General features: G+C 41.9%; 1 protein-coding gene across 1 annotated transcript in view; it reads left to right on the top strand.

Annotated features, from left to right (window-relative positions):
• The window catches only part of ITGB8 (integrin subunit beta 8), a 153199-nt gene that overhangs the window by 62789 nt on the left and 68112 nt on the right, over positions 1–22298 (top strand). Inside the window, exons 4-6 of the mRNA XM_056519730.1 lie at positions 774–1020; positions 2560–2725; positions 7173–7331. Of these exons, the coding sequence (XP_056375705.1) occupies positions 774–1020; positions 2560–2725; positions 7173–7331 (572 nt within the window). The remainder of the gene's footprint in view (positions 1–773; positions 1021–2559; positions 2726–7172; positions 7332–22298) is intronic.

Here is a 22298-nt window from a genome sequence, read left to right as displayed (position 1 = left end):
GCAGTTTATTTGGAGAATGTTCAGGTACAGAGAGAAAATCAAGCACACTCTAGGTTGTCGAAGCAGAAGAAATAACATTTTTAATAAAGAACTAAAAGTTTTTGCACCATTATAAGTACAAAGCAAAAATAAAAATAAATATGATTTTCAGTGGTGTCCATAGTCTGTATTTCCTTTTTTAAATGAATATGTCAGGAGGATCCCCTGGGGAAGCTCTGATGATGTATCTATAAAAAATGTACAATTACAATATATCACCTGACCACATATAGTAACTGTCCATCCACAGTTACATCATCAGAGATTCCCAACGCCAGGTAGTAAAGTTCTGTAGTGATTCTTCATCTCCACTTCCTACCTGTGATTAATCCCATATAGTGGCTCATTCACCTTTTAGCTAATACGGTGTCCATTTAACAAATACATTGTTTCCTTATAGAAACCCTTTGGATGGAATAGCATAGTCAAAACAAAGGCTTAAAGGACACTCTTTTGCCTTCCTTTGTACATAGGAAGCCTATGAACACATTTGTTGTGTTTGTTAGGAGATTTTCCAAAGTACAAATCCAGCCTGACAGTCTAATAGGCTGACAGTTTAGAGTGTTAGAACATACATTAGTGACCTGATGAATGGCAATGCCCACTTCACGTTTTCCAGGAGGAATAACAGAAATGAACATAAATTGCTGGGAAATACTGTGACTGGTTGAAATAACTGTGCTGGCATTATTGCTTTATATTTCGCTAAGTTGAACTGTTTTATCTTTGATCAGGAGCTTCTGTGAACTTCTTACTTCGAATGCAGCGCCTGGAGAAGTATCCAGTGGACCTTTATTATTTGGTCGACGTCTCTGCATCAATGTTTGCAACTATAGAAAAAATTAATAATATTGGATCTGACCTTTCTCAGAAAATGGCAGACTTCTCTCATGACATAAGGTTTGGATTTGGATCCTTTGTGGATAAGCCAGTATCACCGTATATAAGCATTCATCCTGACAGATTAAAGAATCAGTGCAGGTGAGTATCCAATGCCAGTATTGAAAGTCCAGTCTGTGTTAGGGCTGAAACAACTAATCGATTATGAAAATAGTTGTCAACTATTTTCATAATCGATTATTCTGTTGGTCAATTCGTTGGTTAGACAAGTTCACGTACACTTAGCAATTATCACTATGTATATACGCAACTGTGGTCCTCGACAGCCTGTTCAGTAAAGAGGGGGCCCAGCACACACCATCTTCTGCTCCTTTCTGCAGTTATCGTAAGCCCACAGTTGTCAGGTTTTGAGCTAAAGGCTAGATTTGCAATGGCTGCAGGGAGAAGATGCAGGAAGTAGAAGATTATGTGTGCTGGCCTCTTCTTCACTAAATGGGCTTCTAGGGGCACAACCACGGAATGTGCTACCTCTCCTATCTGGCCACAGGTAAGAAACAGGGAGGGGATATAGCCCTTACAAGGAAAAAAAAGAAAATTATATTTAAAAGAATTATATAATTAAATACATATTTAAATGTAATAAAAAGCTCCTCCTCTCAGCCTCTGCAAAGTTCAGCATCTAGTCGACCCCATCTAGTTGACCCCACAAAAACACAATGCATCCCTTACCTAAAACACACAGAAGACCCCTGTCTGATCCCCTCATTAACCCCTCCCTAATCTAACTCACAAATTATTTTGTTCTACACTATGGTTGTTATTTTTCAATTAGTTGATTAATTGAAACAATAATTGGACAATAATCTTTAGTCGCAGCCCTAGTCTATATGCACTATTTTAAGTCTTTAGTCTGATCCTGCATTCAGTAGTTTAGCAATAAGTAAGGAACAGATTAGTGGTAATAGGAGTGTGGGCTATACTACACAAAGCTTATACTGTGTTACTCTGGAGACTCATTGGTCTGCATGGGACCTATATGCACATAACAATAAGGCTAGGCTCACACTACGGAATTTAAGTCCAATATTCCGCTTAGTGGAATGGGAATCCAGTGCACAGTGCAACAGATATTCCGCCTTTGAAATTCCGCCGTCAAAAGAATGAGCTTGCCTATTCTTTAGGCAATGTCCTTTTGGTCCTAGCCGACTTAATCAGTGTTCACTGGCCCCACTTGGAAACTACAGATGGATCTTGTCCTGCAGTAAATTCTGTAATGTGAACATAGCCTAAGAGATTTTTAATTAAGACTACTTGCAAAGTTACTTTATTGTTCACTGGAAGAAGCCAGTTATTATTTACTGTCAAAAAATATGTTTAGAAAGCTGTATCTATGTTATCTTAGCAAGGTTCACCAGAGATGTACCAGCCCCAAAACAATCTTACGGGACAGATTTTCTAAACTTTGACAGTTTTTTAACATACATCCCTTATGTGTGTTTTGGGAATTTAGCAACAAAGCTAGGTTTTAATGTTTGCTTTTCTTCAGGGTAAATTCCTGACAATTCACTGGTTGGTTGGTCAATATTTTCCCTCTATTGAGAGTTTGGGGTTGCAGTCTCAGAATGTAGACACAGGTGGTCTTGTGTGGTAACTGAGTGACTTTTTTTTATTTCTTTACAGTACTTTAAATAAAAACTGCATGCCACCCCATGGATTCATTCATGTGCTCTCCCTAACAAACAATATGACACAGTTCAAGCAAATTGTAAGTAAGCAGAAGATTTCCGCAAATATAGATGACCCAGAAGGTGCATTTGATGCAATGCTGCAGGCAGCAGTTTGCCATGTGAGTATGTGTTAATTAGCCACGTAGAGTATGTGAGTATGTGTTAATAAGTGAGTATGTGTTAATAAGCCACTTAATCAGTATGATTAAGATCGCTTAGCCGATCGAAATGCATCACTGCTGTCTTCCTGTGTGTTGCTGTGTCTACAATAAAGCACTAGCATTCGAGTCTTGGCTGCACTGGACATTTTTCTTTGTTCCTATGTGTTAATAAGTATTATTTATATAATATCTATGAAAGTTTTAAATCAAGCAAGAACAAAGACCTTTACACCTTTAATTAATCCCAGTATTTATTTTAATGTTCACTGCATACCCAGATCAGGGTTTGAAGGAGTTTAAATGATAAAAACTAGATGGACTATCTCATCAGACACATCACCTTTCAGAATGCTGCTCCATTGCGATCAGCTGATCATCTTGGATTCTATAGCACTGCCAGCAAACAGCTGATTGTATCTAGGGAAGCTAGGACTAGCCAGGCATTTTCCCCACAGGAGAAATGTTGTGTTACATGTCAACATGTCACATGAATGACTTTTGTGGAATACAAGCAAAGGCTGGTCCTTAGCAGGAAAGAAAATGTGGATCAGGGCAGGAAAGCAAATGCGGATAAGAGATGTCTATTTAAGAAGGGCTCCAAACTGCTACACTAAATTAGATTAAGGATAAGTGTCAGATTGAGTGGATCCTACCATTGAAACCCCCTGCAATTCCGAGTACAGGGCCCCAAGTCTTTGCTTTGAATGAAGTAGCGAGTCGAGCATGCATGTTCCTGATCCATTCATTGTCTATGTAACTCACAGAGATAGCCGTGTACAGTGGTCAGATCCCCCTTTGATCTGGCACCTGTCCCCTATTCAACTGAAAAAATGTAATGTTAATTTTAATAATTATGTAGTGCTAACGTATTCTATAGACTTTACAATGGAGAAAAACACCAAAGGTGAAGTAGGTAATAGTGTAATGGAGCCCAGTATATGCAAAATAAGTGCTGTCTAGTTAACTCCTATTAATATATACTGCTCAAAAAAATAAATAAAGGGAACACTAAGATAACACATCCTAGATCTGAATGAATGAACTAATCGTTTGAAATACTTTCGTCTTTACATAGTGGAATGTGCTGACAACAAAATCACACAAAAATTATCAATGGAAATCAAATTTATCAACCCATGGAGGTCTGGATATGGAGTCACACTCAAAATCAAAGTGGAAAACCACACTACAGGCTGATCCAACTTTATGTAATGTCCTTAAAACAAGTCAAAATGAGGCTCAGCAGTGTGTGTGACCTCCACGTGCCCGTATGACCTCCCTACAATGCCTGGGCATGCTCCTGATTAGGTGGCGGATGGTCTCCTGAGGGATGTCCTCCCAGACCTGGATTAAAGCATCCGCCAACTCCTGGACAGTCTGTGGTGCAACGTGGCGTTGGTGGATGGAGCGAGACATGATGTCCCAGATGGGCTTAATCGGATTAAGGTCTGGGGAACGGGCGGGCCAGTCCATAGAATCAGTGCCTTCCTCTTGCAGGAACTGCTGAAACACTCCAGCCACATGAGGTCTAGCATTGTCTTGCATTAAGAGGAACCCAGGGCCAACCGCACCAGCATATGGTCTCACAAGGGGTCTGAGGATCTCATCTCGGTACCTAATGGCAGTCAGGCTACCTCTGGCAAGCACATGGAGGGCTGTGTGACCCCCCAAAGAAATGCCACCCCACACCATTACTGACCCACCGCTAAACTGGTCATGCTGCAGGATGTTGCAGGCAGCAGAACATTCTTCACAGCATCTTCAGACTCTGTCACGTCTGTCATATGTGTTCAGTGTGAACCTGCTTTCATCTGTGAAGAGCACAGGGCGCCAGTGGCGAATTTGCCAATCTTGGTGTTCTCTGGCAAATGCCAAACGTCCTGCACGGTGTTGGGCTGTAAGCACAACCCCCACCTGTGAATGTTGGACCCTCATACCACCCTCATGGAGTCTGTTTCTGACCATTTAAGTGGACACGTGCACATTTGTGGCCTGCTGGAGGTCATTTTGCAAGGCTCTGGCAATGCTCCTTCTGATTCTTCTTGCACAAAGGCAGAGGTAGCGGTCCTGCTGCTGGGTTGTTGCCCTCCTACGGCCTCCTCCACGTCTCCTGATGTACTGGCCTGTCTCCTGGTAGTGCCTCCATGCTCTGGACACTACGCTGACACAGCACAGCAAACCTTCTTGCCACAGCTCGCATTGATGTGCCATCCTGGATGAGCTGCACTACCTGGGCCACTTGTGTGGATTGTAAACTCCGTCTCATAGTACCTCTTGAGTGAAAGCACCTCTAGCATTCAAAAGTGACCAAAACATCAGCCAGGAAGTATAGGACCACTGAGAAGTGGTCTGTGGTCACCACCTGCAGAACAACTCCTTTATTGGGGGTGTTTTGCTAATTGCCTATAATTTCCACCTGTTGTCTGTTCCATTTGCACAACAGCATGTGAAATTGATTGTCAGTTAGTGTTGCTTCCTGAGTGAACAGTGTGATTTCACAGGAGTGTGGTTGACTTGGAGTTTCATTGTGTTGTTTATGTGTTCCCTTTATGTTTTTTGTGCAGTGTAGTTTGTATCCACAAACTCAATGTATTTCATGGACTGCCATACATTTAACAGGCTTCTATTTTGTGGTGGCTCTCACATTAAAGGGGTACTCCAGCCATAGATATCTTATCCCCTATCCAAAGGATAGGGGGTAAGATGTCTGTTTGCGGGGGGCCTGGCTCTGTGATCTCCATGCAGCACCCACATTCTATGCCGGGCTGCTGCTCCAGACTCGGAAACCTCTCTGTTTCCGGGACTGGAGACATGGCAATGCGGCATGGAGATAGCGGGGGGTCCCAGCGGCGAGATCCCCTGCGATCAGACATCTTATCCCCTATCCTTTGGATGGGGATAAGATGTCTATTGCCGGAGTTCCCCTTTAAAGGCATTTTTTATGATGATACATCCCATTAAAAACACTGCCTCATAGATAATATGTTAGCTAAAAAAAAAATACATAACAGAACTGTGCATGTGTGAACCCAGCTATTGAGTTCCTACACAATGAAGAGTTCCTACACAATGAAATATAGATACGTTTACTGCATGTATAATAATGGAAATAGTAAAGGCCTTTACACGGGCCAATTATCAGACAAAAGAGTGTTTGCAATAACACTCATTCACAATTTGTCCTTGTTAAAGGGCCAGCGATCAGGCAATGAACAAGAAAATGCTTTTCAGGTGATCACCTATTTTTTGTTGTTAATAAAATCATAATCAACAACAAATCTCCCTGTGTGTTGGGGCCGAGCAGGTCCCAAAAACAAGCACTGATCCCTGTGATCAACAGTCCTTTAGTTAGCCTTTACAAGGCTGGATCATTCACGTGGGCCTTAAAATTCATATTTGTTATCCATTATTATCCATTGCTTTTACTGGCCACACAAAATATGTGAACAGCAGTTCAATGAGCATTTTATAATTGCCAGCTTATACCTTGGCCTTCTACACTGGCCAGTTACAGAGAGTTCTCATTCGTCTGATCATTGACTTGTGTAAGGGCCACATGAACGATCCAGCGATTGTTTGTACAGCCCAGCTCATTAATCGGCCATGTGAAGGATCAGTGAACGAGGACCAATCCCAGACATCAGTTATTGGGACCTGACTGACCCATCTAAAAGGGCCTTACACATGCCCATCACTATAGATTGGCCACAGACACTCTTGAATGTCACTCAGTGTATTTACCTCCTGAGCTAATCCTTCCAGTTTCAGCATTTACAGTGCTGTGTCATGCATTGTTCATTTGCTGAGGTCTGTTAATACATTTATAATGCATGCTTTGTGCATTGTCTAGCCCAATGTTATGATCTGAAACTTTGTAAATATAAATGAATAATATTTGTAAATAAAGATAGGGGATTGCTATGTGTTATTCATTTCCTCTTTGCTACATTAAAGGGGTACTCCACTGAAAACATTTTTTTTGTTTTATGAACTGGTGCCAGAAAGTTAAACAGATTTGTAATTGACTTCTATTAAAAAATCGTAATCCTTCCAGTACTTATACGCGGCTGTATACTACAGAGGAAGTTCTTTTCTTTTTGAATTTCCTTTCTGCCTGACCACAGCGCTCTCTGCTGACACCTCTGTCCATGTCAGGAACTGTCCAGAGCAGGATAGGTTTGCTATGGGGATTTTCTCCTACTCTGGACATTTCCTAAAATGGACAGAGGTGTCAGCAGAGAACACTATGGTCAGGCAGAAAGGAAATTCAAAAAGAAAAGAACTTCCTCTGGAGCATACAGCAGCTGATAAGTACTGGAAGGATTAAGATTTTTAAATAGAAGTCATTTACAAATCTGCTTTACAAAGAACATGGCTTAGTAATGCATTTCCTTTTATGTTTCAGAAAGAAATTGGCTGGCGGAAAGAAGCAAAACGCTTAATTATTTTGTTGACAGATCAAACCTCTCATTTACCACTTGACAGTAAATTAGCTGGAATAGTGTCACCGAATGACGGCAGCTGTCATCTCAAAGACAACGTTTACACCAGAGCTTCAGATATGGTAAGAACCTGTTCAAGAGGAGTGATCGGTCTGTAAGAAGGGCTCATTATAATCTAACTTTCCCAGTCCATGTGATTAAAGTGGAGAGGTTGCCTGGAAGAGGGATTGTATATACGTGTGGTTGACATACTCAAAGAGTTCTGCATTGATTTGGTTATATGTTTAGTTTTGGATACACTGTCAGATTGTCATCTCTGTTAAATGTACCTTACACATATTTAACTCAGCCTGCATTGTTCTGGAGGGTAAGTTTTTCAAGACCAAGGACATGTCATTTGAAAAGTTTTGTAATTAGAATAACCAAATAAAATATTGGCTTTATATAATGCTTATTAGGGGTAGGTTCACACCTGCCATATTTTGCTGTGTATTTTGCTGCCTTGTTGCATATTTTCCTAACCATTTAAGTCAAGTCAAATCTATTAGGTGCTAAGAGCTCCATCTATACCAGAACCAGTGTTTGATTGAAGGCTGTATATTGTGACTGGCACTCAGCTGAAATGGGTATCTGGGTGGAGCATCATGATAAGAGCAGCTGCTATGAGTGGTGAGAACCCTCCAAATGATGCTGATTGGCCACCAGCAGGTGATTGACAGGCGGCAACTCACAGTGCGCAAGAGTCTTTTTCAGGTGAATGCCAAGCATAGTAAACAGCCGACCAAACAAGAAATTCCAACCTAAAGTTTTATTTAGTCGCAACCACCATACAGGAGGAGTTTCAGAAGAACACTTAGTCCTCAGTACATCATGTTGTAAACACTGTTAACTGCACGCAGGAACTTGCTTATAAATTGTGGGTTTTGTCTTAGAATTTCATTGAGTGCATTTTTTCATATAAGCATAAACTTCAAATGTACAGTAAAATTTACATTTGAATCACAGGACTATTGGGGATGTGGGTTTAGTCACAACATCCTGTAGTTTTAAACTGCTTGCTTCCAATTTATGATGACTGATAAATGTGAAATAGGAAAGAATACAGTAACTCATTTTATTTCCATCAGTTACAACCACATCAGTTTTAGGGTATGTTCACAGTGCAAGTGATGTCACAAAACAGGATTAACAAACACAGTGATGTTACACTACATAAATTCATTAATGGGAAATAATTGTTGCCCCAAGTGGATGCTACAGGGATAATAACCAAAATGATGTCACAGCAAAGGAATAGTAAAAAAAAAATGTAAAAAAATAAAGCATCATAGTGCAAGCAAAATGCGCACAAGCGAGTAATAGTACTGAGCAGGGCCAGACTGGCCATTGGGAACACCTGACGTTTGCCCAGTGGGCTAGGCAATCCACAGGGCCTGCTTCTTAATGACGTGCTTGTATGCATTAAATGCAGCACTTGCCAGTAAAAGTTTAACAAAACAAAGAGCCATTGGTTCCTCGCACTGTCAATTACTCTTGTGGTGGCTAGCATTTTGATTATACATTCCCCTTAATTAAACCCATAGCGTAGACATAGTTGACTAAAATTTTATGACAGTCAACTAAATCTAAAACAATTTAAATGACTATAATATGACTAAGAGTAAATGTCATTTTAGTAAAAAATCTGAATCAAAATTTGCTGTCACAATTAACATTGTATAAAAATTTGTGAAAAAAATTGACAATAATAAACAGTTATGTCTCGGTACATTGTACTCCTTTTTGTGACGTAAAAAAAAGCAAACCTAATAATCCCCACTATTAGGCTAAGTTTCCACTTGTTTTTTTTTTTTTTTTTTTGCAAAGACGTCAATAAAATCGCCCATTCTGCCACATGGCTTTTTTTTGTGTGAAGAAAACGCTGTGGCCAGATGTTAGCTGCTAGTCAATAGGGAACTGCAAAATGCCATATTTTTTTAGTTTGGCGCATTACCGTAATCCTTTTGGTGTTTTTTCACTCCTCTTTGGCTTTTTACTGCTCCTTGGCAGTTTTCCAAAATCACAGCATGTTGAGACTCTGGCTTTTTTTCAAAGAAATCATGGCTTTTTTTCTCCCATAGAAGTCTATGAGAGAGAAAAAAATGCCAAGAAAGATGCCATGTGGGTTTGAATTATGGCATTTTTTCAGGCGGTTTTTATTCTTTCTTTGGACCTTAGCAATCCAAAAAAGGGATGGAGTTAGCTTTTTTTTTATAAAATTTCGTAGAAATTTCGTAAAAGAAAATACAGTAGGGATGGAAAAAATTGTAGGGAACAAAATGTATATTTTTAAGAACAAATTTTCAATCAAGGACCAATTTATGTGAGCAGGCAGGGACATAAAAATGGAGCCGGTAGAGATGAGCGGACTTACAGTAAATTCGAACTTCTCGGCTCGGCAGTTGATGACTTATCCTGCGTAAATTAGTTCAGCCTTCAGGTGCTCCGGTGGGCTGGAAAAGGTGGATACATTCCTAGGAAAGAGTCTCCTAGGACTGTATCCACATTTTCCAGCCCACCGGAGCACCTGAAAGCTGAACTGATTTATGCAGGAAAAGTCATCAACTGCCGAGCCGAGAAGTTCGTGACAAATCGAATTTACTGTCAGTCCGCTCATCTCTAGTAGCCGGCATTATTAAAAATGGATAAAGGGGCCATTTATTTGTAAAAATAATATATATTTTTTTATTAATTTTGTGAAACCTTTTATTAATATATTTTAATTATGTGTTTTATGAAGTGTGTGTGATTTTGCTTTTTTTTTTAAGTTTATTCTTTTTATTTTATACATTATTTAGGTACTACTACTCCCAGCATGGAACAGACTGTTCCATGCTGGGAGCTGTAGTACCTGTACTAATAGATCACCCCGGGTGTCACTCCTGACACCCATTGCGATCCTCTTTTATAATCTGTAGAAGTCGGTGGCACGGCCGCACTTCTCTGATCCCCTGCCTGGCACTGTATTCTCCTGTAATGTGAAATTCTCTTCACATCACAGATTCATATTTGGCACTAAGAGTTGTGATTGGCCAATCACTGCGCTCTCTCACTCCTAACACCCGTTGTGATCGTCCTTCTGCGATGCGGAGCGGATCTCTTCTACTCTCTGCATCTCTCTGCTGTATACGGCCACCCAATGATGTGAATAGAAATTCACATCACTGATTTATATATGCTGGCAGAAACATCTCCCGAAATATTCCATGTTTACTAGTGCCCAGACAAGCGATAACTGTATAAATAAAAGATTTCTGAGCTTAAATGTGAGTGCAGGTGCAGTGACCAAGAAAAAAAAAAAAAAATTTTTTTTTAATAACATTTTTCAATAATAATGATTTCTTTTGTTTTTAATAATTACTGAAATAACACATTTTCCCCCCAAAAAATGAGAAAAAAAACAATTAATGAAAAAGCTGGTGCAAATATCATGTAAATATCATGTAAAGCAAACAATATACGTGGACACGCCCACTTTTACAAAACTGACGTGAACAGTGTAAACTGCTGCACAAAGCTCTTTGTAAATGTGGTCGATACTTTTTATTATGGCAAAAAATAGATTTTTTTGGGGCACAAAATTCTGTGAGAATCTCCCCCATTATTAATAAAAAATTTCACAAAACTATTTTTTTTAAATATATAATTTTTACAATTAAATGGCCCCTTTATACATCTTTAACCCCTTAAGACCCAGCCAATTTTCACTGTAGGACCCGGACATTTTTTGCACATCTGACCACTGTCACTTTAAGCATTAATAACTCTGGAATGCTTTTACCTTTCATTCTGATTCCGAGATTGTTTTTCGTTACATATTCTACTTTATGTTAGTGGTAACATTTTGTCGATACTTGCATCATTTTATTACATCTCTGCTAATAAATTATTCATTGATTCAAATATACAATATGTCTTCTTTATGTTGGCATCATAAAGTTGACATGTTTTTACTTTTGGAAGACATCAGAGGGCTTCAAAGTATAGAAGCAATTTTCCAATTTTTCACAAAATTTTAAAAATCAAAATTTTTAAGGGACCAGTTCAGTTTTGAAGTGGATTTGAAGGGCCTTCTTATTATAAATACCCCATAAATGACCCCATTATAAAAACTGCACCCCTCAAAGTATTCAAAATGACATTCAAAAGGTTTGTTAACCCTTTAGGTGTTTCAAAGGTATAGCAGCAAATTGAAGGAGAAAATTCTAAATCTTCATTTTTTACACTGGCTTGTTCTTGTAGACCCAGTATTTAAATTTTTACAAGGGATAAAAGGAGAGAAATCTTCCTAAAACGTATAACCCAAGTTCTCTCGAGTAAGGAAATATGTGTATGTCAAGTGTTCAGCAGGTGCACTAGAGGGCTCAGAAGTGAAGGAGCGACAATGGAATTTTGGAGAGTGAGTTTTTCTGAAATAGTTTTTGGGGGGCATGTCACATTTAAAAAGCCCCTATGGTGCCAGAACAGAAAAAAAAACACATGGCATACTATTTTGGAAACTACACCCCTCAAGGAACATAACAAGAGGTACAGTGAGCCTTAACCGCCCACAGGTGTTTGATGACTTTTCGTTAAAGTTGGATGTGTAAATGATTTATTAATTTATTTTCACTAAAATGCTAGTTTTCCCCCAAATTTTTAATTTTTACAAGTAGTAATAGGAGAAATTGTCCCCCAAAATTTGTAATTCCATCTCTTCTGAGTATGGAAATACCCCATGTGTGGACGTCAAGTGCACTGTGGGTGAACTACAATGCTCAGAAGAGGAGTCACATTTGGCTTTTGGAAAGCAAATTTTGCTGAAATGGTTTTTGGGGGGCATGTCGCATTTAGGAAGCCCCTTTGGTGCCAGAACAGCAAAACACAAAAAAAGAAACACATGGCATACTATTTTGGAAACTACACCCCTCAAGGAACGTAACAAGGGGTACAGTGAGCCTCACAGGTGTTTGATGACTTTTTGTTAAATTTGGATGTGTAAATGAAAAAAATAAAAAAAAATCACTAAAAGGCAGTTTTCCCCCCAAATTTTACATTTTTACAAGGGGTAATAGGAGAAAATGACCCCCAAAATTTGTAACCCCATTTCTTCTGTGTATGGAAATACCCCATGTGTGGACGTCAAGTGCTCTGCTGGCGCACTACAATGCTCAGAAGAGGAGGAGCGCCATTGAGCTTTTGGAGAGAGAATTTGTTTGGAATGGAAGTAAGGGGCCATGTGCGTTTACAAAGCCCCCCGTGGTGCCAGAACAGTGAACACATGTGACCCCATTTTGGAAACTACACCCCTCACAGAATGTAATAAGGGGTGCAGTGAGTATTTACACCCCACTGGCGTTTGACAGATCTTTGGAACAGTGGGCTGTACAAATGAAAAATTTGCAAAATACATTTTTCATTTTCATGGACCACTGTTCCAAAAATCTGTCAGACACCTGTGAGGCGTAAATGCTCACTGTACCCCTTATTACATTACATGAGGGGAGTAGTTTCCAAAATGGGGTCACATGTGGGGGGGGGCCATTGTTCTGGCACTATGGGGGCTTTGTAAACACACGTGGCCTTCAATTCAAATTTTCTCTTCAAAAGCCCAACACTTTACATCCACATATGGGGTATGTTCTCACTCAGAATAAATGGGGTTACAAATTTTGGGGGGCTTTCTTCCTATTTTCCCTTGTGAAAATGAAAAATTTTGGGTAACAACAGCATTTTAGTGAAAAAATTTTTTTTTCCATTTTCCCATCCAACTTTAATGAAAATTCTTCAAACAACTGTGGGGTGTTAAGGCTCACTATAAACCTTGTTACATTCCACGAGGGGTGTAGTTTACAAAATAGGATCACGTGGATATTTATTTTTTTGCGTTTATGTCAGATCTGCTGTAAAATCAGCCACCCCTGTGCAAATCACCAATTTAGGCCTCAAATGTACATAGTGCGCTCTCACTCCTGAGTCTTGTTGTGCGCCCGCAGAGCATTTTACGCCCACATATGGGGTATTTCCGTACTCAGAAGAAATTATGTTACAAATTATGGGGGTCTTTTTTTCCTTTTACCGCTTGTGAAAATAAAAAGTATGGGGCATGTTAGTGTAAAAATTTGTATTTTTTTACACTAAAAGGCTGGTGTAGCCCCCAACTTTTCCTTTTCATAAGGGGTAAAAGGAGAAAAAGCCCCCCAAAATTTGTAGTGCAATTTCTCCTGAGTACGGAAATACCCCATATGTTGCCCTAAACTCTTTCCTTTGAAATACGACATGGCTCAGACGTGAGCGAGCACCATGCGCATTTGAGGACTAAGTTAGGGATTGCATAGGGGTGGACATAGGGGTATTCTACGCCAATGATTCCCAAACAGGGTGCCTCCAGCTGTTGTTAAACTACCAACATGCCTGGACAGTCAGTGGCTGTCCGGAAATGCTGGGATTTGTTGTTTTGCAACAGCTGGAGGTTCCGTTTTGGAAACACTGCTGTACGATACGTCTTTTATTGGGGGGGGGGGACAGTGTAAGGGGGTGTATGTGTAGTGTTTTACCCTTTATTATGTGTAAGTGTAGTGTCGTGTTTTTATGGTACATTCGCACTGGCGGGGGTTTACGGTGAGTTTCCCGCTAGGAGTTTGCGCTGCAGCGAAAAATTTGCCGCAGCTCAAACTTCAAGTAGGAAACTTACTGTAAACCCGCCCGTTTGAATGTACCCTGTACATTCACATGGGGAAGCAAATCTCCAGCTGTTACTAATCTACAACTCCCAGCATGTACTGACCGTGCATGCTACTTTTGCAACAGCTGGAGGAATACTGGTTAGAAAACCTTCAGTTAGGTTCTGTTACCTAATTCAGTATTTTCCAACCAGTGTGCCTCCAGCTGTTGCAAAACTACAACTCCCAGCATGAACTGATCGCCGAAGGGCATGCTGGGAGATGTAGTTATGCAACAGCTGGAGGTACGCAACTTAAACTCCCAGCATGCCGAGACAGCTGTTTGCGGTTTTGGCATGCTGGGATTTGCAGTTTTGAAACATCTGGAGGGCTACAGTTTAGTGACCACTGCACAGTGATCTCCAAACTGTAGCCCTCCAGCTGTTGCAAAACTGCAAATCCCAGCATGCCCAAACAGCAAACTGCTGTCTGGGCATGCTGGCAGTTGTAGTTTTGAGACATCTGGAAGGCTACAGTTTAGAGACCACTGTATAGTCTTCAAACTGTAGGCCTCCAGATGTTGCTAGGCAACTCACCGGCTTCCGTAGGATCCAGGGAGCCACATCGCCATCCTCTGATGCCGCCGATCACAGCCGCTGATGGGTAAGTGAATTTTGGCTTTGGTCCCTGTCGGTTTCCCCATTCTGCCCACCCTACTGTGGGTGGGCACAATGGAGGAACCGAAAGTTAACTTCCCCGCCCCCAATCTGCTATTGGTCGTCGCTTCTTAACAACCAATAGGAAGGGTGGCACCCCTGCCTACTCACTCCTATCCCTTCAGGGGGATCGTGGTTGTCTTGGACACCCATCCAGAGACCCGTGTCACCCGGAATCGATGCAAATTCAACGGCAATTTGCGGCAATCGCCGACCCCCCTGGGCATTTGCACGGGGTGCCTGCTGATCGATGTTAGCAGTCACCCCGGTCTGGTCCCCGCCCGGTGCACGGCGGGGGCCAAAATTCCCACTGGCGTACAGGTACGCCCTGGGTCCTTAAGTACCAGGGTGTCAGGGCGTACCTGTACGCCCTGGATCCTTAACTGGTTAATATTGTCGGCTACATATTTATGTCCCTGCCCGCTCACATAAATTTGGCCCTGTTTGAAAATTTATAAAAATGTAATAAAAAAAATATATAAATTTTGTTACCTACAATTTTTTCCATCCCTACTGCATAATTTTTATTATTTTATGTTTTTGGTACCCAGCAAAATTCTTAACCCCTTGCCGAAAATGGACGTTCATTAACGTCCATTTGCGGCTCCCAAGGTACGAGGCGAGCTATAAGCAACCAGGACCCACGGCTAATGCCGGACATCGCCGATCGGGCTGATGTCTGGTATAAACCCTTTAGACGCAGCGATCAAACTTGATCGCCGCGTCTAAAACAAAAGTAAACATTGCCGGTTAGCTCAGTGGTGCTGTTCAGGACCGCCGCGGTGAAAACCTCAGATCACGGCTCAAAAAATGAGCCCCCATATCGCCCCTTATACAGAAAAATTTAAAAGCTACAGGGGTCATAAGAGGAAATTTTTCAACGTATTAAGTTTGGTGCATCTAGTTATAATTTTTTTTTTTTTGTAGTAAAATAAAATCAAACCTTTATAAAATGGGTATCCTTGCGACCGTATGGACCTATAGAACAAATATAAGGTGCAATTTTTACCGAAAACTGCACCGTGTAGAAACGGAAGCTGCTAAAAATTACAAAATGTTTTTTTGTTTTTTTTTTCAATTTTTCCCCACAAATAATTTTCTTTCTGGTTTTGCCGTAGATTTTGTTGGGAAATTATTAATGGTATTACAAATAAAATTGTTGGTGCAAAGAACAAGCCCTTATATGGATTTTTAGGTGGAAAATTTAAAGTGTTATGATTTTTAGAAGGTGAGGAGGAAAAAAAAAGTGCAAAAATGAAAAATCGCTGAAGAGGGAAGGGGTTAAAAAAAAACTCCCGCAGGGAAACTGCCAAAGGGGCCAAAAAAACTGAAAAAACACCAAAACACAGGAAAATGTTGTGGCATTTTTTCTGGCATAGTTCTGGAAACTTAGCATTAGTCAATATCTGTCGTGCTACAGAGACAGCATTGTACAGGACTTAAGGGCTAATGCACACAAGTATCTAAAAGCACATGAAGTCTCTACAGTTCCATATTATGAGCTGTTTGTAAACCATGTCACTGTAAGGTGCATCTGTACAGCACTGTATATTTTTTCTAGAGGAGAATGTGCTAATATAATGGAACATAGCACAGTGTTTTTGGTCCAAAAAAAAATACATCTACATGCCTTTGTGTGGAATAGTCAGTGTATGGAGGTAAATTAAGAGCTTATAGATAAAATTCAGTCAGCACTCAGACCAGCAGTCACATTAATCTACTTAACCTTTTATAAATATATCATTTTATAGGCATCAAACAGAACCTTGTATAAGAATAAGCAGATTAACATCACTGCCAAGGCTGTAATACAGCCATGTGCAAGAGCCCTAACTTGGAGCTCTTTATGCAAGAGGACAGGTGGGCAACACTCTTATGACCAACACCAGAGTGCCAGTCTATATGAGAAAAATGCATGTACAAAACAACCAAAGAAATCATAAAAACACATTTACATAACTGGTAAATGAATTGTATATTTATTATGATGCACATATAAAAAACAGTAAACAAAAAATACCAACATGACATCACATTTTATTAAAACATTTATAACACACATAGCTACCTCCATATTCCTTGGTAATAACATATAAAAAACACACATGAGCAGGAGAAGATATATTAGTGACAATAATGAATCAAGACAAAACTGGGATAAGCGAGAAGCCCCGCAAACAAAATATAGTGGCGTTAGGGTCACACGTCTGTATTTTGCAGTGTATTTGCTGCTGCATATTTCTCTACCCATTGAAGTCAATGGGTAGTAAAATCAGATGCAGAAAATATACATCAAAATACTGCACGTGTGACCCCACTCTAACAAAAATGTTATAACCACATGTCAGCAGTTTTAGTAAATGGGGGTCCAAATGTTGAAACCCCCACCAATTTAACAAATGGGTAGCAGCGTCCAGCTTGTCAAAGTAGAATCAATTGCAGTCCAATTAAAGTCCTGCCTAAATGCATATAATATTAACACAAATCTTATTAACATGAGCTTGTATAACATATATACAAAAAAAAAGACCTATTACATAATGAACCACATTTAATAAACATTGGGGGGCATTTACTAATCTTTTACTATGTAGTCTGGTTTTTACCCTGTTTTTTTCTACTTCATTTTTGACTATGTGCGACAAATTTACTAAATTGCTGCACGGCATTAATAAATTTGGCACACATAGGCAAAAGTGGGAAATTTACTTCATGTAGTAGAAAAAATAGTCTGTTCCTTTTTCCTGCTGTCTGAATAGGTTTGGCTGCTGGTTTCCTTCTGGATCTTTTGTTTTTGAGTTTTTTTTAGCTTTTTCACCACATCTAAATAATTCAATAACTACAGTGGTCCCTCAAGTTACAATATTAATTGGTTCCAGGAAAACCATTGTAAGTTGAAACCATTGTATGTTGAGACCATAACTCTATGGAAACAGGGTAATTGGTTCTAAAGGCACCAAAATGTCATCCAAAAATAGGAAAAAGTGACAAAGAAAAATAAGTAGATAACTGATATAGATAAAGCAAATCCTTACATATAAAAGTAAGAAAGATCTGCTGGGATCTGTAACTCACTGTCTATGTCAGTGTTTCCCAAGCAGGGAGCCTCCAGCTGTTGCAAAACTATAACTCCCAGCATGCCTGGACAGCCAAAGGCTGTCCGGGCATGCTGGGAGTTGTAGTTTTGCAAAAAATGGGGCCACCCTGCTTGGCAAACACTGGTCTATGTAGAGGACAGGAGCTTCTTCAGGGGTCCTGTACAGTACAGGCAATGTCCAAAACAAGTAATGGAGTTGCCCTCACCTGGTGTCCAAAAGAGCAGCTAACCCTGATACAGGTAAAGTGTACAGAACATGTAATACCAGTCAGTGCATACACTTCAGTAATACAGGGGTTTTACCAGTGAATGCCCATTTTGATTGGTTGGTTCTTCCAGCCATTGACACGTTTTACAGATCTGGACTGTCTGTAGCATTGTATGTTGAGTCTGGTTTCAACTTACGATGGTCCAGAAAAGACCATTGTATGTTGAAACTATTGTATGTTGAGGCCATTGTAAGTTGAGGGATCACTGTAAATTGTAGTCATGGCTCAGAAGTGGTAAACGGCGTTTAGTGTGTGTGTGTGTGTGTGTGTGTTTATTACATTTTTTTAACACAGTTTTTTTCTCCCTAAATGTACTTACACTTTTTTTTTTTTTGGTTACTTCTTCTACAGATCTGTGTATCCTGTGGACTCCTTCGGATTCGGTGGACTACTTCGATGACCAGCGTTTTTCTTTGCTTGATGTTAATAAAATGGTTAACGAGGGCTTGTGGGGGAGTGTTTTTTGTAATAAATTTTTTTTAAAACCTGTTGTGTTTTATTTTTATTTTACTTTACTAGACAGGCTTAGTAGTGGAAGCTGTCTTATAGACTGAGTCCATTACTAAACCGGGCTTAGCGTTAGCCACAAAAACAGCTAGCGCTAACCCCCAATTATTACCCCGGTACCCAACACCACAGGGGTGCCGGGAAGAGCCGGTACCAACAGGCCCGGAGCGTCAAAAATGGCGCTCCTGGGCCTAGGCGGTAACAGGCTGGCGTTATTTAGGTTGGGGAGGGCCAGTAACAATGGTCCTCGCCCACCCTGGTAACGTCAGGCTCTTACTGTTTGGTTGGTATTTGGTTGAGAATAAAAATAGGGGGACCCTATGCTTTTTTTAAATATATTTAATTATTTATTTAAAAAAAAAAAACGCATAGGGTCCCCCCTATTTTCATTCTCAGCCAAATACCAACCAAACAGTAACAGCCTGACGTTCCCAGGGTGGGCGAGGACCATTGTTACTGGCCCTCCCCAGCCTAAATAACGCCAGCCTGTTACCGCCTAGGCCCAGGAGCGCCATTTTTGACGCTCCAGGCCTGTTGGTACCGGCTCTTCCCGGCACCCCTGTGGCGTTGGGTACCGGGGTAATAATAGGGGGTTAGCGCTAGCTGTTTTTGTGGCTAGCGCTAAGCCCAGGTTAGTAATGGACTCTGTCTATAAGACAGCTTCCACTACTAAGCCTGTCTAGTAAAGTAAGAAAAAAACACAACAGGTTTTAAAAAATTTTTATTACAAAAAACACTCCCCCACAAGCCCTCGTTAACCATTTTATTAAAATCAAACAAAGAAAAACGCTGGTCATCGAAGTAGTCCACCGAATCCGAAGGAGTCCACAGGATAAACGGATCTGAAATGAGAAGAAAACAAAAAAAATGGGTTAGTACATTTATTATCACCTGCTCACACATCTCCCGCCCCGCACGACTACAACTGCCAGCATGCCCTTACAGTAAGGACATGCTGGGAGTTGTAGTTGTGTGGTGCAGGAGATGTGTGAGCAGGTGATAATAAATGTGACAAGCTTGTCCCCTGCCCCCAGCTGCAGGACTACAACTCCCAGCATGCCCTTACAGTAAGGTGGGGCGGAGGCCGGGCACAGTGTTTCCCAACCTGGGACTTGTAGTTTTGCAACATCTGGAGGCACCCTGGTTGGGAAACACTGTTTTAGGCCAGTGTTTCCCAACCAGGGTGCCTCCAGATGTTGCAAAACTACAAGCCCCAGCATGCCTGGACAGTCAAAGGCTGTCTAGGCATGCTGGGAGTTGTAGTTTTGCAACATCTGGAGGCAACCTGGCTGGGAAACACTGGCCTAAAACAGTGTTTCCCAACCAGGGTGCCTCCAGATGTTGCAAAACTACAAGTCCCAGCATGCCTGGACAGTCAAAGGCTGTCTAGGCATGCTGGGAGTTGTAGTTTTGCAACATCTGGAGGCAACCTGGCTGGGAAACACTGGCCTAAAACAGTGTTTCCCAACCAGGGTGCCTCCAGATGTTGCAAAACTACAAGTCCCAGCATGCCTGGACAGTCAAAGGCTGTCTAGGCATGCTGGGAGTTGTAGTTTTGCAACATCTGGAGGCAACCTGGCTGGGAAACACTGGCCTAAAACAGTGTTTCCCAACCAGGGTGCCTCCAGATGTTGCAAAACTACAAGCCCCAGCATGCCTGGACAGTCAAAGGCTGTCCAGGCATGCTGGGAGTTGTAGTCTTGCAACAACTGGAGGCACCCTGGTTGGGAAGCCTGCGCAACTTACCGGCTTCCGTAGGATCCAGCGCTGCACGACACTGCCGCGCGACACTGCCGCGCGACACTGCCGCGCGACAGTGCCGCGCGACGATCTCCGACAGCGATCGTCGCTGGAGCCTCGGAAGGGTAAGTGAACCTCTTCGCCGGTCCCCTTCAGCTGTTTAGTTTTGCAACAGCTGGAGGACTACAGTTTACAGACCACAAACCAGGGGTCTGCAAACTGTGGCCCTCCAGCTGTTGCAAAACTACAACTCCCAGCATGCCTGGACAGCCAATGGCTGTCCAGGCATGCTGGGAGTTGTAGTCTTGCAACATCTGGAGGCACCCTGGTTGGGAAACACTGTTTTAGGCCAGTGTTTCCCAACAAGGGTGCCTCCAGCTGTTGCAAAACTACAACTCCCAGCATGCCCGGACAGCCAATGGCTGTCCAGGCATGCTGGGAGTTGTAGTCTTGCAACATCTGGAGGCACCCTGGTTGGGAAACACTGTTTTAGGCCAGTGTTTCCCAACAAGGGTGCCTCCAGCTGTTGCAAAACTACAACTCCCAGCATGCCCGGACAGCCAATGGCTGTCCAGGCATGCTGGGAGTTGTCTTGCAACATCTGGAGGCACTCTGGTTGGGAAACACTGTTTTAGGCCAGTGTTTCCCAACAAGGGTGCCTCCAGCTGTTGCAAAACTACAACTCCCAGCATGCCCGGACAGCCAATGGCTGTCCAGGCATGCTGGGAGTTGTAGTCTTGCAACATCTGGAGGCACCCTGGTTGGGAAACACTGTTTTAGGCCAGTGTTTCCCAGCAAGGGTGCCTCCAGCTGTTGCAAAACTACAACTCCCAGCATGCCCGGACAGCCAAAGGGTGTCCAGGCATGCTGGGAGTTGTAGTCTTGCAACATTTGGAGGCACCCTGGTTGGGAAGCTTGCGCAACTTACCGGCTTCCGTAGGATCCAGCGCTGCACGACACTGCCGCGCGACACTGCCGCGCGACGATCTCCGTCAGCGATCGTCGCTGGAGCCTCGGAAGGGTAAGTGAACTTCTTCGCCGGTCCCCTTCAGCTGTTTAGTTTTGCAACAGCTGGAGGACTACAGTTTACAGACCACACACCAGTGGTCTGCAAACTGTGGCCCTCCAGCTGTTGCAAAACTACAACACCCAGCATGCCCTGACAGCCAAAGCCTATGGCTCTCAGGGCAGGAGCCCGGGCTGACATTACAGTGCAGCCGCCCGGGCTCCTCATACGGTCTCCCCGCTACCCCCCTTGTCTCCCGCCCGGGCTCCTCATACGGCCTCCCCGCTACCCCCCCCCCTTGTCTCCCGCCCGCGCCGCTCAGCTCCCGCTGCTACAAGACTACAACTCCCAGCGTGTCCTCACTGTAAGGCCATGCTGGGACTTGTAGTCTTGCAACAGCAGACAGATGGGAGTTGTGTGGCGCTGGCAGGTGAGAGGGGTGGGATGTAAATCACTGTAGTGACTGTAGTGTCCTGGTAGCGCAGTGAGGGTAGCGGGGAGAAAGTATGTCGGAGCCCGGGCGGCAGCAGCTTTTCCTGCTCCATGTTGGAGCTGGAGTAAATTTAGTCAATTTTTACGGCCGTTGCGACAGTTTATTGCGCAACTGCGACTGTCTCAGTTAATAAATTCCTGACCACTGCAAGTCAAAACTGAAAACTTGCGTAAATTAAGCGGGAAAAAAAAATTTGACTTTCTAGCTCTTGCTAGGGAAAGTCGCACAATTTATAGGGTAGGCGCAATTGCGACAATTTTGCGCCAAAAATAGTCAGAAAAAAATGACTAAACCCCTTAGTAAATGCCCCCCATTGTTCTTACAAAAATTCCCTGATACTTATAGCATAAATAATTATGTGCATAAATGTGCGTAAAAGGGGCAGTTGAACATATGGGGCAAAGAATGATTCCAGTTTGTTTCACCAAACGTAAAATTAATGTAAATGTATTTAATTAGTAAGTTTGATGATTGCATTCAAGTATAGTAAAGAAAAATGTTAAACTTCTCAAAAGAACAATACATAAGAAAATATATACCAAAGAATATTTAAATATATTTATTTATGTTTGAGGAATGAT

This window comes from Hyla sarda, chromosome 5, assembly GCF_029499605.1.
Source record: "Hyla sarda isolate aHylSar1 chromosome 5, aHylSar1.hap1, whole genome shotgun sequence".
Taxonomy (NCBI): Eukaryota; Metazoa; Chordata; class Amphibia; order Anura; family Hylidae; genus Hyla; species Hyla sarda.
This window is presented reverse-complemented; position numbering and strand designations above follow the sequence as displayed.